At 36.6% G+C, this 17,257-nt stretch overlaps 1 protein-coding gene across 2 annotated transcripts; it reads right to left on the bottom strand.

Moving 5' to 3' along the window:
- Positions 1–275: 275 nt before the first annotated feature.
- Positions 276–16,841, bottom strand: si:ch211-1i11.3 (mitogen-activated protein kinase kinase kinase 5). 2 transcript variants are annotated; one of them, XM_043260488.1, is made up of 28 exons: positions 16,376–16,838; positions 16,148–16,287; positions 14,763–14,950; positions 14,484–14,652; positions 13,795–13,901; positions 13,513–13,683; positions 12,280–12,392; positions 11,763–11,922; positions 11,120–11,270; positions 10,868–10,972; positions 10,605–10,654; positions 9,533–9,628; positions 9,039–9,129; positions 7,640–7,773; positions 7,086–7,213; positions 5,772–5,908; positions 5,581–5,686; positions 5,335–5,492; positions 4,786–4,981; positions 4,217–4,379; positions 3,945–4,113; positions 3,626–3,808; positions 3,316–3,421; positions 2,980–3,220; positions 2,085–2,203; positions 1,589–1,668; positions 1,405–1,481; positions 276–1,117 (listed from the first exon to the last, which is right to left on the bottom strand). In XM_043260488.1, the coding sequence occupies exons 1-28, from the start codon at positions 16,704–16,706 to the stop codon at positions 1,021–1,023; spliced, it is 3,966 nt and encodes a 1,321-aa protein (XP_043116423.1). In that variant the 5' UTR covers positions 16,707–16,838; the 3' UTR covers positions 276–1,020. The 2 variants fall into 2 exon arrangements, with proteins under 2 accessions (XP_043116423.1, XP_043116424.1); XM_043260489.1 differs by lacking the exons at positions 276–1,117; positions 1,405–1,481; positions 1,589–1,668; positions 2,085–2,203 and adding an exon at positions 2,210–2,763 and having other exon boundaries at positions 16,376–16,841.
- Between the last annotated feature and the right edge of the window lie 416 nt (positions 16,842–17,257).

Here is a 17,257-nt window from a genome sequence, read left to right as displayed (position 1 = left end):
AGGTTTTTACTGTAGAATTTTCAGTTTTTCTTTTTTTTTGTTAATGCCACTGTCATTTTTTTAGTTACACACATTTGACCAGATGAATAGTGTGGAGAAGGGAAAAAAATAAAGCAAAAACCTTGTCAAAAAGCGAATTGCTAATATGGTTATATATAAACTTCTTGGGCTAAAAAAAAATACATTGGGATTACTTAACATTCGTTTAAAAATTGTATTTGTTATAGCATAGCACCATTCAAAATGAACAAGAAAGAAAAGCAGACCAGTAACCATTTCATTTCACTTGTTTATTAGAATTATTTATTTCTTTAATAAATTACTATATTGTAGTTATTTTTCCTAATTTAGCTGTCAGAATTGCTGTCTTTAAGTATATAGGTAGTTAGTATTTTTGAATGGATAAATGAAAGAATGGACAATTCATAAATAATTCATTTTTGTACCCTGTACAGTATATACACAACTCAATTCCCTGCGCAATAACATGACTTTCAGATAATGTTAGCAGAAATATTTCACACAATACAGAACTTTATATCCATATAAAATATATTTAATCTCTTTCTAAAAGGTAACATCTAAGAAACTAAACTGTTCTTAAGATAGTACACTACCATTTAAATGTTATTATCATTTATATTTCAAATAAATTCTTCAAATAATGTTTCCACAAACATATTAAGCAGCACAACCGATAATAATGTTCAACATTGCAAATGATAATAAATGTCTCTTCGGCGTCATATCAGCATAATGGAAATTATTTCTGAAGGATCGTGTGACACTGAATATGGAGTAATGACCACTAAAATGAATGCAGTCTGGAAGACCATAGGAGCCTTCTTTCAAAAACATGAAGATCTTGTTAATCCCAAACTTTTGAACAGTAGTGTTTTTGTGTGTCAGTCATACACGTAAAATAATAGTACCAAAAAAAAAGGCACAGACTCTATAAACTGCAAACTCACTGAGCTCATAGCATGTAAAAACTGGTCAAGAGAGAGTCATTCGTGTCCGTTAAAGAATGGTATCTTCAATGTCCTCTTTGACTGGACTGAGATGAGACTTCCTCTGCTTGGAGATGGCAGCCCACAAACGACACAGCACCCCGCCTCTGAGCGACAAACGCATGAACACGTTTACACATTATACAGACATGATCAAAAACATCGCTTACAAATAACTGCTTTTGAGCTTTCTAACTATAAATAAATAATAATGTATTTTCGATCAAATAAATGTAGCCTTGGAGAGCATAAGACTTACTTTTCTAAATCATACATCTACAGACCCCAAAGAGCAGTGCGTATATGATTTCTTCAACCAAATGCAGAATTTTAAATATATCTCCTGCACCTTGGCAGGTTATTGCCGTTCAATAGTGATGTCTAATAGACTTACTTAATGCCACAGTACTGCAGATCATCTCTGCAGGTGAGATGGAGGAGGGTGTCCAAGGTGAACTCGTGAAAAACGAGCTTAAAGAAATCAAAGGACAGGCAATCGCTATCAACTATGTTTTCGCTGTTACAAGTCTATAAATATGAATGAGCAAAGTGATCAAAAGTACCATTTTTTCACTTACTAATTCTATGGTTTTCTCATCCGCTGGAACCCCTCTTAACCAGCGCACCAAAGCAGCATTGTGGGGTGAAGTTTTTTTATCTGTGGGAAAGAACAGACATATCGTTACTATGGATGCATAACCATTACATTTACAGTAATGTTACTACTAAAAAAACTGGTCACTACACTTCCGGAACAGGGATAATATTTATAAAAATACATGTTGTGAAAACGCAAGCCTCGAGGGTAAGGCATAAAATTGGGTTGTTTGAAATTGGGTAACAGTTATAAACGATTACAGGGCGTGTTCTCCCGAGTCTCAAAGCCTCCTCCCAAAACAAAAGACAAGCAGTGGCGTGTGGACTGGATGTGAATAAATGTGACACATGGCCACACCTTTTGACCGCCTCAGGTGAGAGCTTTCTCTAGTATGGAGGAAGAAGTTTAAAAACTATTGTTCAGTGGTAAACAAAAGTTCTTATCTCAGAAGATATAGTTGAAAAACCACGAGTTACCTGCTGTTGCAGACGCAGTCCTGACCTCCAGGGCGCTGATGTGTCTTTGTTTGGTTTGAAGTGAGTTCCTCAGAAGCTCCTGGAATTCTTTCTCCTTTTCATTCAGTTGAATTAGCAAGCTGGAAGGCAATGAGCATGAAATCAGTGTGGTTTTCCCCTCATCGCCCTCTTGTGGCTACTTAAAACTTAGAAACTGCAGCACTTAGATAAATGCTTGTCTATAGCTGTGGCTGCATCACGCACACGCTACTAGTCCAGTGTTTGTGTGCTTTTAAATAAAAGTGTTTTATATGCTGGCTACATATATTTGGTTGACAATTCAGTATTGTAATAATGTTATGTAAAATGTATCACAAATTTCCCCTTTTTTTTTATATTTTAACCTCTGAAGACCCTGTGACCTCATATGAGGACATAATATATCAGAATTATTATGAAAATCATCTCAATTAATACTCCCATTATTACACTTAGCATTACATGTTGCCCCAAAACACATTATTTTGCTAATTAGAATTACACATAATTTTTTTTTTATGACCTAAAAACTTTTTTTTTACTTTTCAGCAGCTATTATTCCAGTCTTCCGTGTCATAAAATCTTTCAGAAAAAAATTGTTTTACTTACATGTCACATATTATCAATGTTTTTGTAGAAACCCTGACACATTTTCAGGATTCTGATAATGAATTGAAGGTTCAAGAGATAGAATATTATTTCTTTTTAAAATGCTTTCACTTTCACTTTTGATCAATAGAATTGCAGAATTAATCATTTTACTTAAAATTTACATTTTCTGACCTCAGACTTTTGAATGGTAGAGTACATTATACAAGTATTGTATTCAATAAACGCTTTTTTTGACAGCAAAAAAGGAAAGCATAGGTTTGAATACCTCCTGGACTCAAGTCGAAGTTCTGATAACTCCTTTGCAAGTGAAGAGTGGCTAGAGATGAGTTCACCGGGCAGACTGCTGCAATCGGCATGACTCTCTTCAGAATTTTGACTGACACAACATTCCTCTTTGTTCTTCGTGATGGGGGTGACGGTTGTTTCAGAATCGGCCTCAGTGGGCTGCTCGGTTTCTGGAGAACTTTCCTCGTTTTCAAACGATGACTGTAGCTGAAGCCTGAGCTCTGAAAAGATATTTTGAGAGATGGCAATGAAGTCAAACAAGTAACAGAGGACTCATGGATGCAATAAAAGTATCACCGTTTTAATTGAAATGCACCTGGGAGCAAAACCGTGATAGCATCTTGTACAGCCTGCCTCAGCAAGTTGTCCAAAGCAAACATCCAGTGAGGTTTTATTTGTTGTTTCCTCAGGACCTTTTTGACCTTCAAACACAATATTAGGTGAGATTTATGAGTAAATAAATGCTCAAATGTGTACACAATTATATAAAGAGCAGAAATAAACCTTTTTAAAAACGATTTTTAACAAATCCTTAACCCTAATTACAAATGTTGGTAATAAGTCTTTTAGTTTTAGCATGATTTAGGCTTCCTGAAATGAAAGCAAACTCAAAGCAAAGAACATACTGCATCCTGGAAGCTAAAGAGCACCGCCTGCAGGCTGCTTAGAGGCACGGAGGCTTTCAGTAGGCTGGAGCGCAAAGTCAGGAGGCTGTTAATCAGGTGCCTTTTGTCTGGAGAGCGGATGTTCTCTCGGAGGCAACCAATCAGCTCGTTGATGTGATCTGAGGTAATGCACGGCTCCTCTGCCTGTGAGATGAAATAAAAGACAAATCTTCACACACACCTCAATTCAGAATCATTCAAGCATTTAAGAAAAGGCATTGGTGGTGTGACAGCATTCCACATCAAACGCATCCGGTGACAGGGAAGTGTGTAAATGTACCTGCGGCATTGTTTCCTGAATGTTTTGAACCACACTGCTGATGTACTCTGTAAGGATCCTATGAAGCGTATCCCTGCGTTCGCTGTCCTTTCTCAGCATGAACAGACCCAGATTCTCTCCAGAACCAGCTGGGCTTGTGGTCATGTCTGCATGAGGCTCATCTGGCACTCTGTCACCAGAAAAATGAATACAGCATGAAGACATTTCAGGTGCTGGAAGAATGTTTCTCAATATGCAATTCCCAAAAATTGGGATATGATGCATGGACTCACGTCAAAAAGCTATTGGAGCCAGGTGGACTTTCAGCCATGTCATTTCCTTTGAAGGCAGGAGTGGTCCTTCTCAGATCAAAAGAGGAGGACAAGTCATTGCGTTCAGCATCTGTGTTCTCCACACGCAATGCAATGGGTACGGACATGCTCCTATGAAAGTCTCCTACAATATAATGACCATATAAAATCAAAATGTGCAAATATTCGGTAATTAGCATCAAATTGCTTTAATGTAGAAGTCATTCATAAGTGGGTGTTTGTTCCAATTTTTCACACTCAACTTCGGCACTTCATGTCCTGTGGTTCAGTTTCAGAGTTTCACTGGAATTGTATCCACTTTATTCTACTTTTGGCTATATGAAAATCTAAAATCTGGTTGTGAAACTTTTATTATGTCCTCATTTTAAAGCTGCCAGAAGGGCCAAAACAATGTACTTATAAAATAATTAAGTAATTTAATTATGAATGAATAACTACGAATGAAGTGTTTATTTCCAAAAGCAGCCAAAGCTGAAAAAGCTCCCATTTAAAGCATTTATAGATTAATAGATGCGTTTCTACAAGCTCACCAACAGGTTCTTTTAGAGTGCTGTCAGAATGTGGCTTTGCCTTTTTCCTGGAACTGGCCTTCAGAAAGCTGTTCTTCAGGAGCTCTGAAGCTGTTGCTCTCTTGTCTGGGTTGGGTTCAAAGCAGTACATGATGAAGCCTTTGGCTTCCTCTGACATGCACTCCGGCACTGTGGGATGGATCTTAAACATGCCCACCTGCAGGGCGAAAAAAATTATTAAACCTTTGTAAGAGTTTAAAAGTAAAACTTTCTAAGAGATATTAACATTTAGGCCTGAAACTCAAGCAAGTGCCAGAAAAAAAATCATAACATCAGCATTAGTCTTTTCCATAACGGAGCTGTAGCAAACATTAGCCTAACTATATTACTCTTTCATACTAGTTATTTGTCTGACCTAACTATAATATTAAATACTAAATATGCACTGAGCACGAAGTCAATTGGGAATGTGAGAACGGAATGTAAATAAACTTCACAGATCATTTAACATGGTTATATAAACATCAACTAAAATAACAATCAGATTCCTGCTTCAAAAACCTGGAGCACCTTAAACATGGCTGCTTGAGGACTTCCCAGCTCATGAAAAGGTGGCTTCCCGGTGGCCATTTCTATGATGGTGCAACCCAAAGACCAGATATCAGCCGGTTTGCCGTAGCCACGAGGACCTTGGTCGATGATTTCTGGAGCCATGTACTGCAGAGTGCCTGTGGACGAATGAATCAGGAGGAGTTAGAAAAGCAAACACACAAAAGTACATAATGTAATGTGAGAAGTATGTGCTACGAGACCCACCTGTGAACGTCTCTGTACATGGATTGATTCCTGCTAGTCTCTTCGAAGTGCCAAAATCTGATATCTTGAGCAGTCCGCTGTATGTATTGATCAAAACATTATCACCCTGGTGAGATGAAAAGTAATTGCGTGAGTAATTGTAAAATTGTAATTTTTCTGAAAGCAACAGTGGCAGAGTCATCTATTTGTACCTTAATATCTCTATGCACAATCTGATTATCGTGGAGATATTTCAGCCCTTCGAGAATCTGCTTGGTATAGAAGACAATGGTCGCCTCGTTATCTTTAAGAGGCCCCCACTTCGATCGTAAGAGAGAGGACAAACTTCCTGCGAAGGGAGGAAAAAATAAGTGGATCAATTTTAAAATAATACACTGTGCATTAACATAAATGAATAGAAAATGTTGGTTAAATATCTAAAAAAAAATTAATCTAAAACACGTTCTAAAAATATAACAATTATATTTATGTTAATGTAATGCTCTATTTTTATTACTTTAGGTTAAATTACTTGAAAATTAAAATGTCAATACATTAAATAAAAAAAATTTGAACTAAAAATATTTCTATCTTTAACATAAAGATACTTTTATTTAGTAAGGGCACATTAAACTAATTAAAAAGGGCCAGTAAAACATTTATAACGTTACAAAATTTTTTATAAATATATTTTTTTTATTTAATTCCTCCTCTCATCTCTCATTCACAGCAACCTAATGGTTGGAGGGATTGTCAAACTGATGTTATCAGAGAAGGAATGCAAATGATCAGATTTTGGACCAAGGCAAACAATTTTTGTCAGTGTTTTAACTTGCATTGGTTAATTGTTTACCCTAAGATTAGTAACGTGCACTAACATGAATACTGTAAAAGTAGTCTTTGACACACATTAATAACAACTGTTAACGAATAGGAAATAATTGATTCGGAACATTGATGAAATAATAAAAATGTTTAGTGCACTTTTTTATTATCATCAAATGTACAAAAGACAAAACATTTAAAAATAAATAATCTTATTAACCCCAAAACATATTTAATTCCCTTGAGCACATTTGAGTGTGCACATCTTACAGTACTTTTTACTTTTGTGACAGATTAGATTTTACTCCTTTTTAAAAGGAGTATACTGATCTTGTCGCGAAGATCTACAGCGATATAACTTCCTTTTTTTCTGACACTGGTAAACTAAAGCTGCTCAGATATTACCATTTTAAACCTACTACTTCACAACAAACTGCACATCTTTTTTTCATGACTCAGGTTAGTCAATATATAAAAGTGTAGGACCAAACGCATCAATGAGTGTTACATCACTGACACTGAACTGGTCTGTGCTGTTCGGTATAGCTCATTTCAATTACGCTCTCAGTTGGAGCTCATCCCACACATCACCATTACAAACGACACACCCTTCCTTAGAACCAAGAATTTCTCAATAGACTTTGTGAAAAATCGACATTTCCCCATGTCACCAAAAAGTAAAAGTCAAAAGCACGCCACACCTCCAGGGACCTCCTCCATGAAGATCTTGATGAAGCCATCTTCACTGACGGAGCCCAAATACTGAACAATATTCCTGTGCTTAAGCCTCTTGTGTAGGGCAATCTCCTCATGGAGCGGCTGAGAGTAGCTAAGTCCCAGAGGAAAAAAAAGAGAAAGAGACCAAAATTGTAAACAAAAAGTAAATATTATGATCATCCAAGTTATGCAGTTCTGACTATAAACATAACAGTGCGTATTTGGTTAAAACGGTAAAGTACAAGATTTGGATCACATGGAAAGGTCTACATCTGCTAACTCTCCATGTGACGACAGTTTAAACAAGCATCAGTCCTACAGACAAACATCACTGGGGACCTTTGAACAAGGTGAGAGGTCGACAAACAATCACTGCATTTCCACTGAAGCAGACCAACCGTGTACAAATAGTCCTTTTGATTCTTCATGATGCAGTTCCGATTATATGAAACTAATTTACAGCTAAACTGATAAGGAACATATTCTAAAGTATGCGCCCCACTAGAAAAATGATAGCAATGAGAAAACAAGTTCATACGTGCTGTCCTTCTCGGGGATCTCTTTGATTGCGATGCGCACTTGGTTGCTGAGGTCCCGTCCAGCGTACACCACACCATAGGTTCCTTTCCCCAGCACCACCTTGTCTCCATTCTCATTCCTCTCATAAATATACTGAAAGATTTGTTTTTAAGAAATTGTTACTTTTGCTCATCAGGATCAAAAGTGACAGCAAAGACAACAATAATGCTACAAAAGATGAGTTTCTAATAAATACTTCTTTTACCGTTTCAGCACAGCTGTTTTCAATACTGATAATAATAATAATAATAATAATTAGCGTGTGACACTAAAGACTGGAGTAATAACATCACACCAGATGCTGAATTGCAATATTTGACAATACTGCTGTTTTTTTTTACAGCATTTTTCATTATAAAAGATTATCCTCAACGATTATAAGAGATAAACATTTAAACTTAAGATTTTTGACCGATAATATGTTTCAGGAAATATTTGACATTTAATTAAACAGTGATTAAAAGAACATTTAATGTGTAACATTAAATTACAGATTAAAGAATCTGTGTAAAATAAACCAAGCTTATGTTCTGACAAAGCATCACATGAAAAACATTGCCTTTAGCATTTAAAGGTAACACCAGATGAATTATTCTCTCAAGCAAATTTTGTAGCAAGAGATTCCTGCCAGCTCCTGTTCTCTTATTATAAATAAATTTGAGTCAGTTTATTGAAACCCTCGCCTTTTATTTGTAACGGCTCTTGGTGGCTCTGCCCCCGTATTTGAGTAGTTTTGCTGACTGGATTAAGACTGGTGTAATGGGGGAAGGTTGCTATACCTGAATGCTTCATTTGCATGCTTTGTTTAAGGTCATCACCCAGCTGGTTTTTATCTCCATTTCTAAGCACTGCCCTCTAATGTATATAACCTACAATGTATCACTGCCTAGTTAGGCTTTTGATGACTGCAGGGAGTTCTGGTGAAGATACCTAAATGTCTTCTGGTCTTTGCTTCTGAGTTTCAAACAATGCCTAATGCTTGTTAAAAACCCCCCCAGCAAGTTTGCTAGGAGGAAGCATTACATTTCAAGGTTCACTAAGAATACATGCCAGCAGGAAGTAGGTTTAAATTTGGAGTTAAGGCAATACTAAAAATAGTATAAGTAGAAAAAAACGAAAACAAACAGACATCGCTGTTTCATTATAATAATGTCTTATACAGTGGTACCATATTTCATTAATATCATTAAATTCTACCACAGGTCTACATCAGCGGAAATCCTTTTAAGTGTATATCAAGACAAAGACGAAAACAGCTGCTCAATTAATCAAGTGCACATTTTCACTAATGCCGATCATGTTTACGAGCCTGAACAAAGAATAAAAGGTTATATGATATTTATGTTGATTTCTCTCACCTCTAAATCTCCTTCTCCTCCACTGATTGTGCTGGAATCTTCCACGGGACTTTCTGTGTGATGCAACAGAGAGTTCACCAGATCACAGAACCTGACATGCAACACACAAATGATAGGGTTTGAGAATATTTTCAATGGAAAAATCTCTTAAATTGTGACACATGATAATTTAGCAAAAAAATTCCTTTATGATGTTAAAATGCACCTAATCGTTCTGCTATTACATAATCGCTCCATACTTATTTCACTGGAAGAATGACAAGTTCATAAAATGAGGTCAAACGTGACTTGCAACAGATACAACAGAACACACGAGAAAATAAAATGACATGTATTTAAAGGCTCAGATTAGATTTACATTATTCTTAAAACATTTCTGAGAACATAATCTTATAAGAGATCATTCTGTGTCAAAACAATTATGACGCTGGAGCTCTTCCCTCATGTTGTCCTTGGCAGCGCGTTTAAGCAATGTGCTGATGGGAGGAGCTCACCCTTTACAATGAAGATCGCTGGGAAAGTACAACTGGAAGTCATCTGAATTGTACAGGACATACAAAAAGCAGCTCCGCTCGTCAAACTTGGAGATGCTGCAAGAGTGGAATAACAGAGATTCTAACAAGCCCAAAAAATAAAACAACAGATAAAGTGTCAAGCCTTTTTACACCGTTTCAAAATACTGATTCGGTTTTAAATATTTGTATATTTAAAAATGTAATTATAATTATACTTAATTATATTTTTAAACGCAACAAAGTGAATTTGACAAATGTTGTAGGGCTATAACTCACAATGGTTTCACAGTGTTTTAATAAGTTTATAAGCAGTAGGAGAATATGTAATTAAATGCGTTTAAAAAAAACATTTGAAACTCTCTTTAAATAATGTCAATGTACATTTTAAGCGATATTTAAATATTCACAGGAAATTCCTGAGGGAATCCATTGCAAATAAGCCTTCCCGGATGACCTACAAATTAACGTCTTGACTGAACAGCTAATTGAAAATATTTTGACAAATACAACACTTTATTAAAAAAAACCCAGACAAATTTTAAGATGCCAGATTTTTTTTTCAGTTAAAATGCCATAGAAAATAGAATCATGCGTAGATAAACAAATAGTGCACATCTGTGTGGAAATACTAATCCTACCAGGAATACAAACGCTTCCTGGAGCTATTATGGCATAACTGGAAAAAAAAGTTTTAACTATGGGTCAATCTGACCTTAAATATTAACACCCAGTGTCATTTATTTTGCAACCCGAGCTCTTAAACAAGGCATCTGTTGCCCTATGGGTTGGAAATAGGAACAGAAACAGAAAGTGACATTGACCTATAACTAAAAAGCTGGAAAGAGAATAACAGGCGTCAACCAGGCCAAGAAACAAGTAAGGAAGTTAAAAAAAAACCCAACATAAAATAAATGTCTATTCAGAGAAAGCCACTGAACTGTGGCCAAAACAGAGCAGCCCTTGTGGGATCATGAACGGCTGCAAGCTTGGAAATGGAAAAAAGAGAAAAAAAAAATGTGGAAATGACAGTATTCCCATAAGTGCATAGTACCTTACTCCACGAATCGCAGATGCTGGGAAAGTCCACTCATGAAGACCTTTCTGGGAAAGCCAAATACAGCGCATTACATTCCCACAGACATTTACACAATGCAGAAGTTTACAGCATAAAGCACCGGGTCACTCTGCCCTCTTCCGTGTTAAATGATGCCTATCACATAAATAATTTAATAACATGGAAACTCCGCTAGGTGACAACACACACTGCAGCCTGCGCAACGTGTGCAAAAAGCATCAAGGGTCAAGGGTGTTTACCTCGAGTGGAGTGACGTGTCTCAGCTGCACCGTACAACTGTCATCTTCTTCACTCACGCTTATTATACTAGGTTGGAAGACTTTAGTGGGTTCCAGGATCAGAACCTAAAAAAACATATATATTTTGAGTCTGTTTGTGTCTCCACTTTTTTGGCCTTTCCCGGTTGTTGCTGAAGCAAAGCGAAACAAGCTGTTTTTTGTACGGCAGGGTAATGTTGTACCAAGGAGAAGGGAGAGAAGAAGCAGTCTTACTGGGCAGCGAGCTGTGGAAACGGTAGGCTTGCATGCCTGCACCATTAACTCCATCCAAAAATCCACAGCTTCCTGTTTAGGATAACTGACTTCTCGAGGTTTGGCAAACTGCTTGTAAAGTATATATGTCTCCATGATGGACGCCACATACCTGTTTTTAGGGAGAAATCTTATTTAGGTTTGTCAGCTAGTGTGTAAATTTAAATAATATTGCAAATATTCTTGAATAATCTAACTTGAAGTATCACCTTCATGTTTTGTATAATATAAAATACTACAATCTGATTCCTTTTCGGTTTTATTTATTGAGGTGTTTCTCATGCAGTTTATTGATTTAATCTGTATATTGTGCAATGAATTATATTAAAATATGAAATGATAGGCCTACTCCTTTTTTGTATTAGGATTTTGAAAATAAAACATTTTAAATGTAAATGTAAATCAATTTGGAACCGCATTTTTATTATTATTATATTATTTATTCAGTAAAAGAAATATAGTTATTATTATATTTTTTATAAATAAAAATCATTCCAATAATATTCATTAATAGTAATAACCTGAAATTCTAATTTCACACTACTTTAAAATGATATAATAAAAATATATTAATAATAAATAAACCTTCACTTCCTTTACTCACCACATCGGCGCATTGAGCCTGTAGAGCTTCTCAGAAGCTTCAATGACTTTCTTGTGCTCATTGGCCAAGATTCCAGCCCCCAGATAAAAACCCACATCCCAGTAGTCCTGCATTTTCTCTAGACTGCCTTTCCGGCCCAGCAGGCTACTGAGGGTGACACCTGCACAACGCACAAAAAAACACCACAACTCAATAATAAAAACTGTTTGGTAAACTAATGAAGAGTTGGAGTCTAGCAGTGTGAAACACTTGTTTAACCACCTCAAACTGTTACTTTCTCACATTCTCTATTCACGTTCTTTGTGTCAACATGCATTCATGTTCAATGCCTGAAGCATCTGCATCGTACAAGTAGGCCACCAAATATCAGCTTCTACACACTAGCCTGTTATACAGTCATGCAATAGCCCACAAAGCACTACCGTACAAGATATGTAGACCAAACCATGACCCATCTCGCTGTTTAAAGTGCTCACAACCAGAGCAGTGAAGCTAAATGAGGGACACACAAACACACCGATTTTCCGCAGCTCAATAGAGGTGTCGAATTCGTGCCCAGCAGCTATCAGAAGCACAACGTTATTGATTCCAGAGTGCAGAGTTGGCTCAATCTCAAAAGCCTTTCCATACCTGCAGGACAACAAAAAGGTAGAAACATAAGACATCATTAGTGTAAATGATAAATATTAGAGAAATTAGCTTTACCACAAACACTTAAACATACATGATTGCATAGTGGTGATACATATTAGCACGCATAAAAAGTTTTTTTATGTAAAAAAAATATTTTCTCTCATGCTCAGTAAAAGAAAAGTGCATTAATTTGTATTTGTCTCAGGGAATAAATTAAAAGAATTAATTTATTTTTCTTAGCCCATTGCTTGTACGCATTTTGTTTATTTAAAGCATAAATATATAAAGCATTTTGTGTGTGTGTATATATATATATATATAGCTTAAATAATAATTGTTTATGTGAACATTTTATGAAAATATTTTTGCTTAAAACAGAAATCTACATATACATTTCAGAAAATAAGAAATTTGTTTTATTATTAAATTTGTGTTTTTTGTAGCGCTTTGTTATTTGTTACTTCCACAAAAATCTCTCTCCCCTCCCTCCAGGACATTTACTGCACCCGTCTCACCCGTAAAGCCCTCTGCATTGCAGGTGATCCTACCCACCCAACACACATCTTCTTCAGTCTGCTGCCATCAGGGAGGAGACTGCGGAGTCTCCAGGCTAGGACCAGTAGAGTGAAGGACAGCTCTCACACCCCAGGTCCCAGTTAAATATAAGACTGCGATTTATTTTTACACTTTAATCAAACTGATAAGCTCTTTTGCACTACATTCTCTATATGCACTGTCATTTTCAATGGTTTGCACTCCTGTCCTCCTTTATTTATCTCTTACTGTCCATATCTGCATATAATTGTATAGTTACTCTTTATATATTTTTTCTTTTTTAAATTTATATGTAATTGTACTGTCAGTGTTACCTGTATAAACTTAGGAGTAACGCAATTTAAATTCTCTGTATGTATGTGCTGTAAGTATGGAAGAACTGACAATATAGCAGACTTTACTTGAATTGATTAAACATGCGCAGACTATTGGATTACTATATTTTCTTTGTATAATTTTAGATCAGATGTGAAGTGGTGTTTATAAATGTGGGCAACACACATAAAAATCAACAGTTACGTGGCGACTCTATTGATCAAGAGGGTAATTTGTAATGACTCACCAGTAACAAGCTTGATCTCTGCTGTTTGTGTCTTTGAAGCTCGAACTCAGGAACATGTCCTTGTAAATGCGGCCGCACAGGCAGTACACATCCGAGGCCACGGTGCCCCCCGATTCCACGATGGGCAAAATGAGCTTTAAAGCCTTGGCACGATCACCAGGGTGATTCCTCCTTTAAACACATTTCAAAATGTTTTACAGAGAAAAATTTATATTTTCTCAAATAAATGCTTGTTTTTGTGCACTGCATTATTATATATATATATTTTTTTTTAAAGTTTACCTGTTCAGTGCAAATATATACTGAAACTTGATGTTCTGATGTGCGGTCACCATGCACATGGGCAAATTATTTAAGGTCTCCACCAGATTTATGATGGCATTGTAGTCCTCGAATCACAATAAGAAAGAGAGTTACATTTCAATGAATTATTCACACATTTGGGCTGGCGCCTCTAATATTTCACAACCATTGTCAAATATTCTTGCTTATACCTCTGGGTAGGCAGGAAATTGCATATAATCAAATTAAAAAGAGCAGAATTAAAATATTCAAGAACAATACTTTAATACTTTTACTATATGATTTATTATATCAAGGACGGTGAGATCTCATGAAATGAATCTTAATAATTAAACAGATTCAGGTGCGCACCCTAGGAACAATCATAAATATTCACACAAAGAAATTCTGGCACAAACATGCATAGAATGGCAACAATTAAAAATTAAATAAAAATATATATATATAAATATATATATATATATATATATATATATATATATATATATATATATATATATATATATATATATATATATATATATATATACATATATATATATACATATACACACACACACACACACACACACACACACCGTACTTTCATATACTACGCACTATGAGATCATTCATAATTGCCATGTTTGCAAGTTTAGTGTTATGCGTATGCAACTTTAAAAACTCACTGGGATGTCCCGGTAAGATAGCAGGAGGCTCATAACAATGTCTGGAGTCAAAAGCTCTACTGAGTCCAGGCGCTTCTGGATGCGGCCCAGCTCCTCACTGAGGGCCGGTCCGGCGAAGTGCTCTCGGGCCAGACGGATCTCTCTGCGGATTGCCTCGTGGAGGTATTCGCTATGAGGCAAGAGTGTACTAAACGTTAACGCATGCAGTTTCAAAGCTAGTATTTAGCAACTGACTTCCAAGAAAAGACGACTCACAAAAAAAAAAACATCACATCCTACCTAGAATGAATGTGAACGCTCTCCAGCAACTTGACCAGTCGGTCCACCAGAGGAGTCAGCAGGGATTCGATTTTAAAGCTGGAATGAAGGAAATCTTTGATGCCCCTCATCAGTGTGACATCAGAGGCAAATACTTTACCTTGTGGTGACACCATATAGGGGATGAAAGTGTAGCTCCCACATTGCTCCTAGAATAAAGAACACAAAAGACCAAATAAACACATATGATACTGGGGGTTTGTCACAAGATGGTGGTAACTATAACGTTAGAGCGATAAGTCTAATTCGATCGTGACTCTCATAACTGAGATAAATAAGATTTTAGCATGGTGATGCATATGACAGAGTTAATGTATCTGGTCTTGGCGGGCTAGATATGCTATGCTGTCAACTGAATTGCTGCTGCAAGCAAGTAGAGGAAAGCATATGGCGATACAGTGCTGTGAGTATTTAAGACATACTGCTGCACGAAGAGAGCAGATCTACACAGGCGGAGCTAGGGAAGGTGGAGGGTTTCAGTGAAACTGTGAAAGCATGTGGCAATAATCTCAAGTGAATGCTAGCCAACCATAGAAATGCAAGGCCGTTAGGCTGCATATGTAGCATGGACAAACCAGCTTGCGCCAAATTGTTTTAACTCTCTGATATCATCAGTTACGTTAACAACCCATCAGCCTGCGGCATCTAGAGTTTCACGGCTGAACAAAATATTGTATATAAAGCAGCTTTTTTACATTAGTTTCAAACATCAAGTTAAATACTTAAATTGCAATTTTATTTGTAAATGCTGCCATCCAAACAGTGCCTAAAATATCAGTATCATTATATTTTGAACCGTATGTTCGTAAATGTGTTCACAATAAGAACCAACAACTATTTAATGAAATTTTACTGAAATGTCAAACTGTGTTTTCTGGATTTTTTTTTTATCTCTTATTTTAAGAATAATTTTAAGTAAGATTAAGTAATGTTTGTTTGTTATCAGAAAAATACAACACACACACACAAACACACACACACACACACACACACACACACACACACACACACACATATTACTAGAAAGCAAGGCACAAAATATTGTATTTTAGAGGAAAAGTGGTTTGCTATTTATGTATGTTTCAAATCATGCCTGATTATTAATCATTTCACGTTTCATATTAGTAGTACTGTTTCAAAAGAAGGCCCCATTACCCCATATTGCGTCATGTATTTATTTTTTTATACATTTTTTTGTTTGTTTGTTTCTATACAGAAACTGACATTCAAAAAAATGACTCGCACTGAAAAATATTCAATATTCATTGGAATAAAAGGTGTGACAACTGGTATCAGTGTACTTGGTGACTTTCTGAACTATGTTTTTGTGTGCAGCGCAGTCTCACCTTCACAACCTGAAGATCGTCTTCTCGTTTGTTACAGTACAGGATGACATTATTGGTCATACTGAAACTCTCCCTGACACCCAGGTGATAAAACAGAGAGGGCTGGCAGATGGTGTTATTTATCTCCACCACAACAACATCTAAACACAGAGTTAAAATAACAACCGCTTACAAATGCACTTTGGAAATATTCCCGATTATCCCAGATGTGTACGTGCCACAACTTGCCTGCGTTGTAGAAAGTGTCCAGAATTTCAGTGGTGCCCAAAGCAACGCGCTCAAAAGAAACGCTCTTCAGGACCGCGTGCGAGTCTGCGCAAGCTTCTTTAAGGCATGTCAGTGAAAGATTCGCCTCGGTTTGAGGCGTGGACCCGTCGTCCACGACGATGTACACCACGGATAAAGCCCTGGTCCGACTCCGTGGGGATATTACGCCTTTGCTCCCGACGCCGATTTCGAGAGCCAAAGGATCCTGCCATAAACTTCCAGCTGAAACTCGCACTGGGTCCTTTCTCTTGGTCTCGTGCAGGCTCATGCGCCTGCGTTCAGTCGTGTACATGGTGTAGGTTGAAAACAGTGCCTAGCTAATTAAAAAGAAACATCCTGTGACCGCGTCCTGGACATGCCTTCACTATGGCGTTAAAGTATTCCTGTAGTTTTTTCCAGGTAAGACTGAAGGAGGATCCTTTTAGACGCGCCCTCCTCCGGTTCCCCGCCTCCTCGCGTCGCGCTCCACAGCTGTGCGACCTCTGCCTGCGGCACGCTGCAAAATAAAATAAAAAAACAACCTGACATGGATTTAGCTCACTATTAAAGGTATTAATACTTTTTTTCATGTCTCATACCTATTACATAGCACCGTTTTGACTCATTGATAAAAAATAAAATAAAATATATAGAAAAAGAAACAAAAATGAAGGAATAAAATTCTGGCAGAGACTAATAAATGTTTACATTTTATTTTATATTTGAAATAATTCGTTTTTTTCCACTCCTTTCCTTTTTTTTTATCCCACCACAACACATCTGTCAGGGATTTTTTTTTTTTTTTTTTTTTTTTATCACAGTGCACTATGGATGTGAAACAACACGGGAAGCATAAATAAATAA

This window comes from Puntigrus tetrazona, chromosome 16, assembly GCF_018831695.1.
Source record: "Puntigrus tetrazona isolate hp1 chromosome 16, ASM1883169v1, whole genome shotgun sequence".
In the NCBI taxonomy this organism is placed as follows: domain Eukaryota; kingdom Metazoa; phylum Chordata; class Actinopteri; order Cypriniformes; family Cyprinidae; genus Puntigrus; species Puntigrus tetrazona.
Note: the sequence above shows the minus strand (reverse complement) of the source record. Positions and strands in the feature narration are given on the sequence as shown.

What these genes read in the sequence shown, in the direction of transcription:
- si:ch211-1i11.3 (XM_043260488.1), bottom strand. Translation starts at nt 16,706, where the DNA reads ATGTACACGACTGAACGCAGGCGCATGAGCCTGCACGAGACCAAGAGA. An exon ending in ATCCCCGAGAAGGACAGCAC is followed by an intron (nt 7,214 to 7,639) that starts GTATGAACTTGT and finishes TCTGGGACTTAG; the next exon opens with CTACTCTCAGCCGCTCCATG. An exon ending in CATGGAGGAGGTCCCTGGAG is followed by an intron (nt 5,909 to 7,085) that starts GTGTGGCGTGCT and finishes CTCCCTTCGCAG; the next exon opens with GAAGTTTGTCCTCTCTCTTA.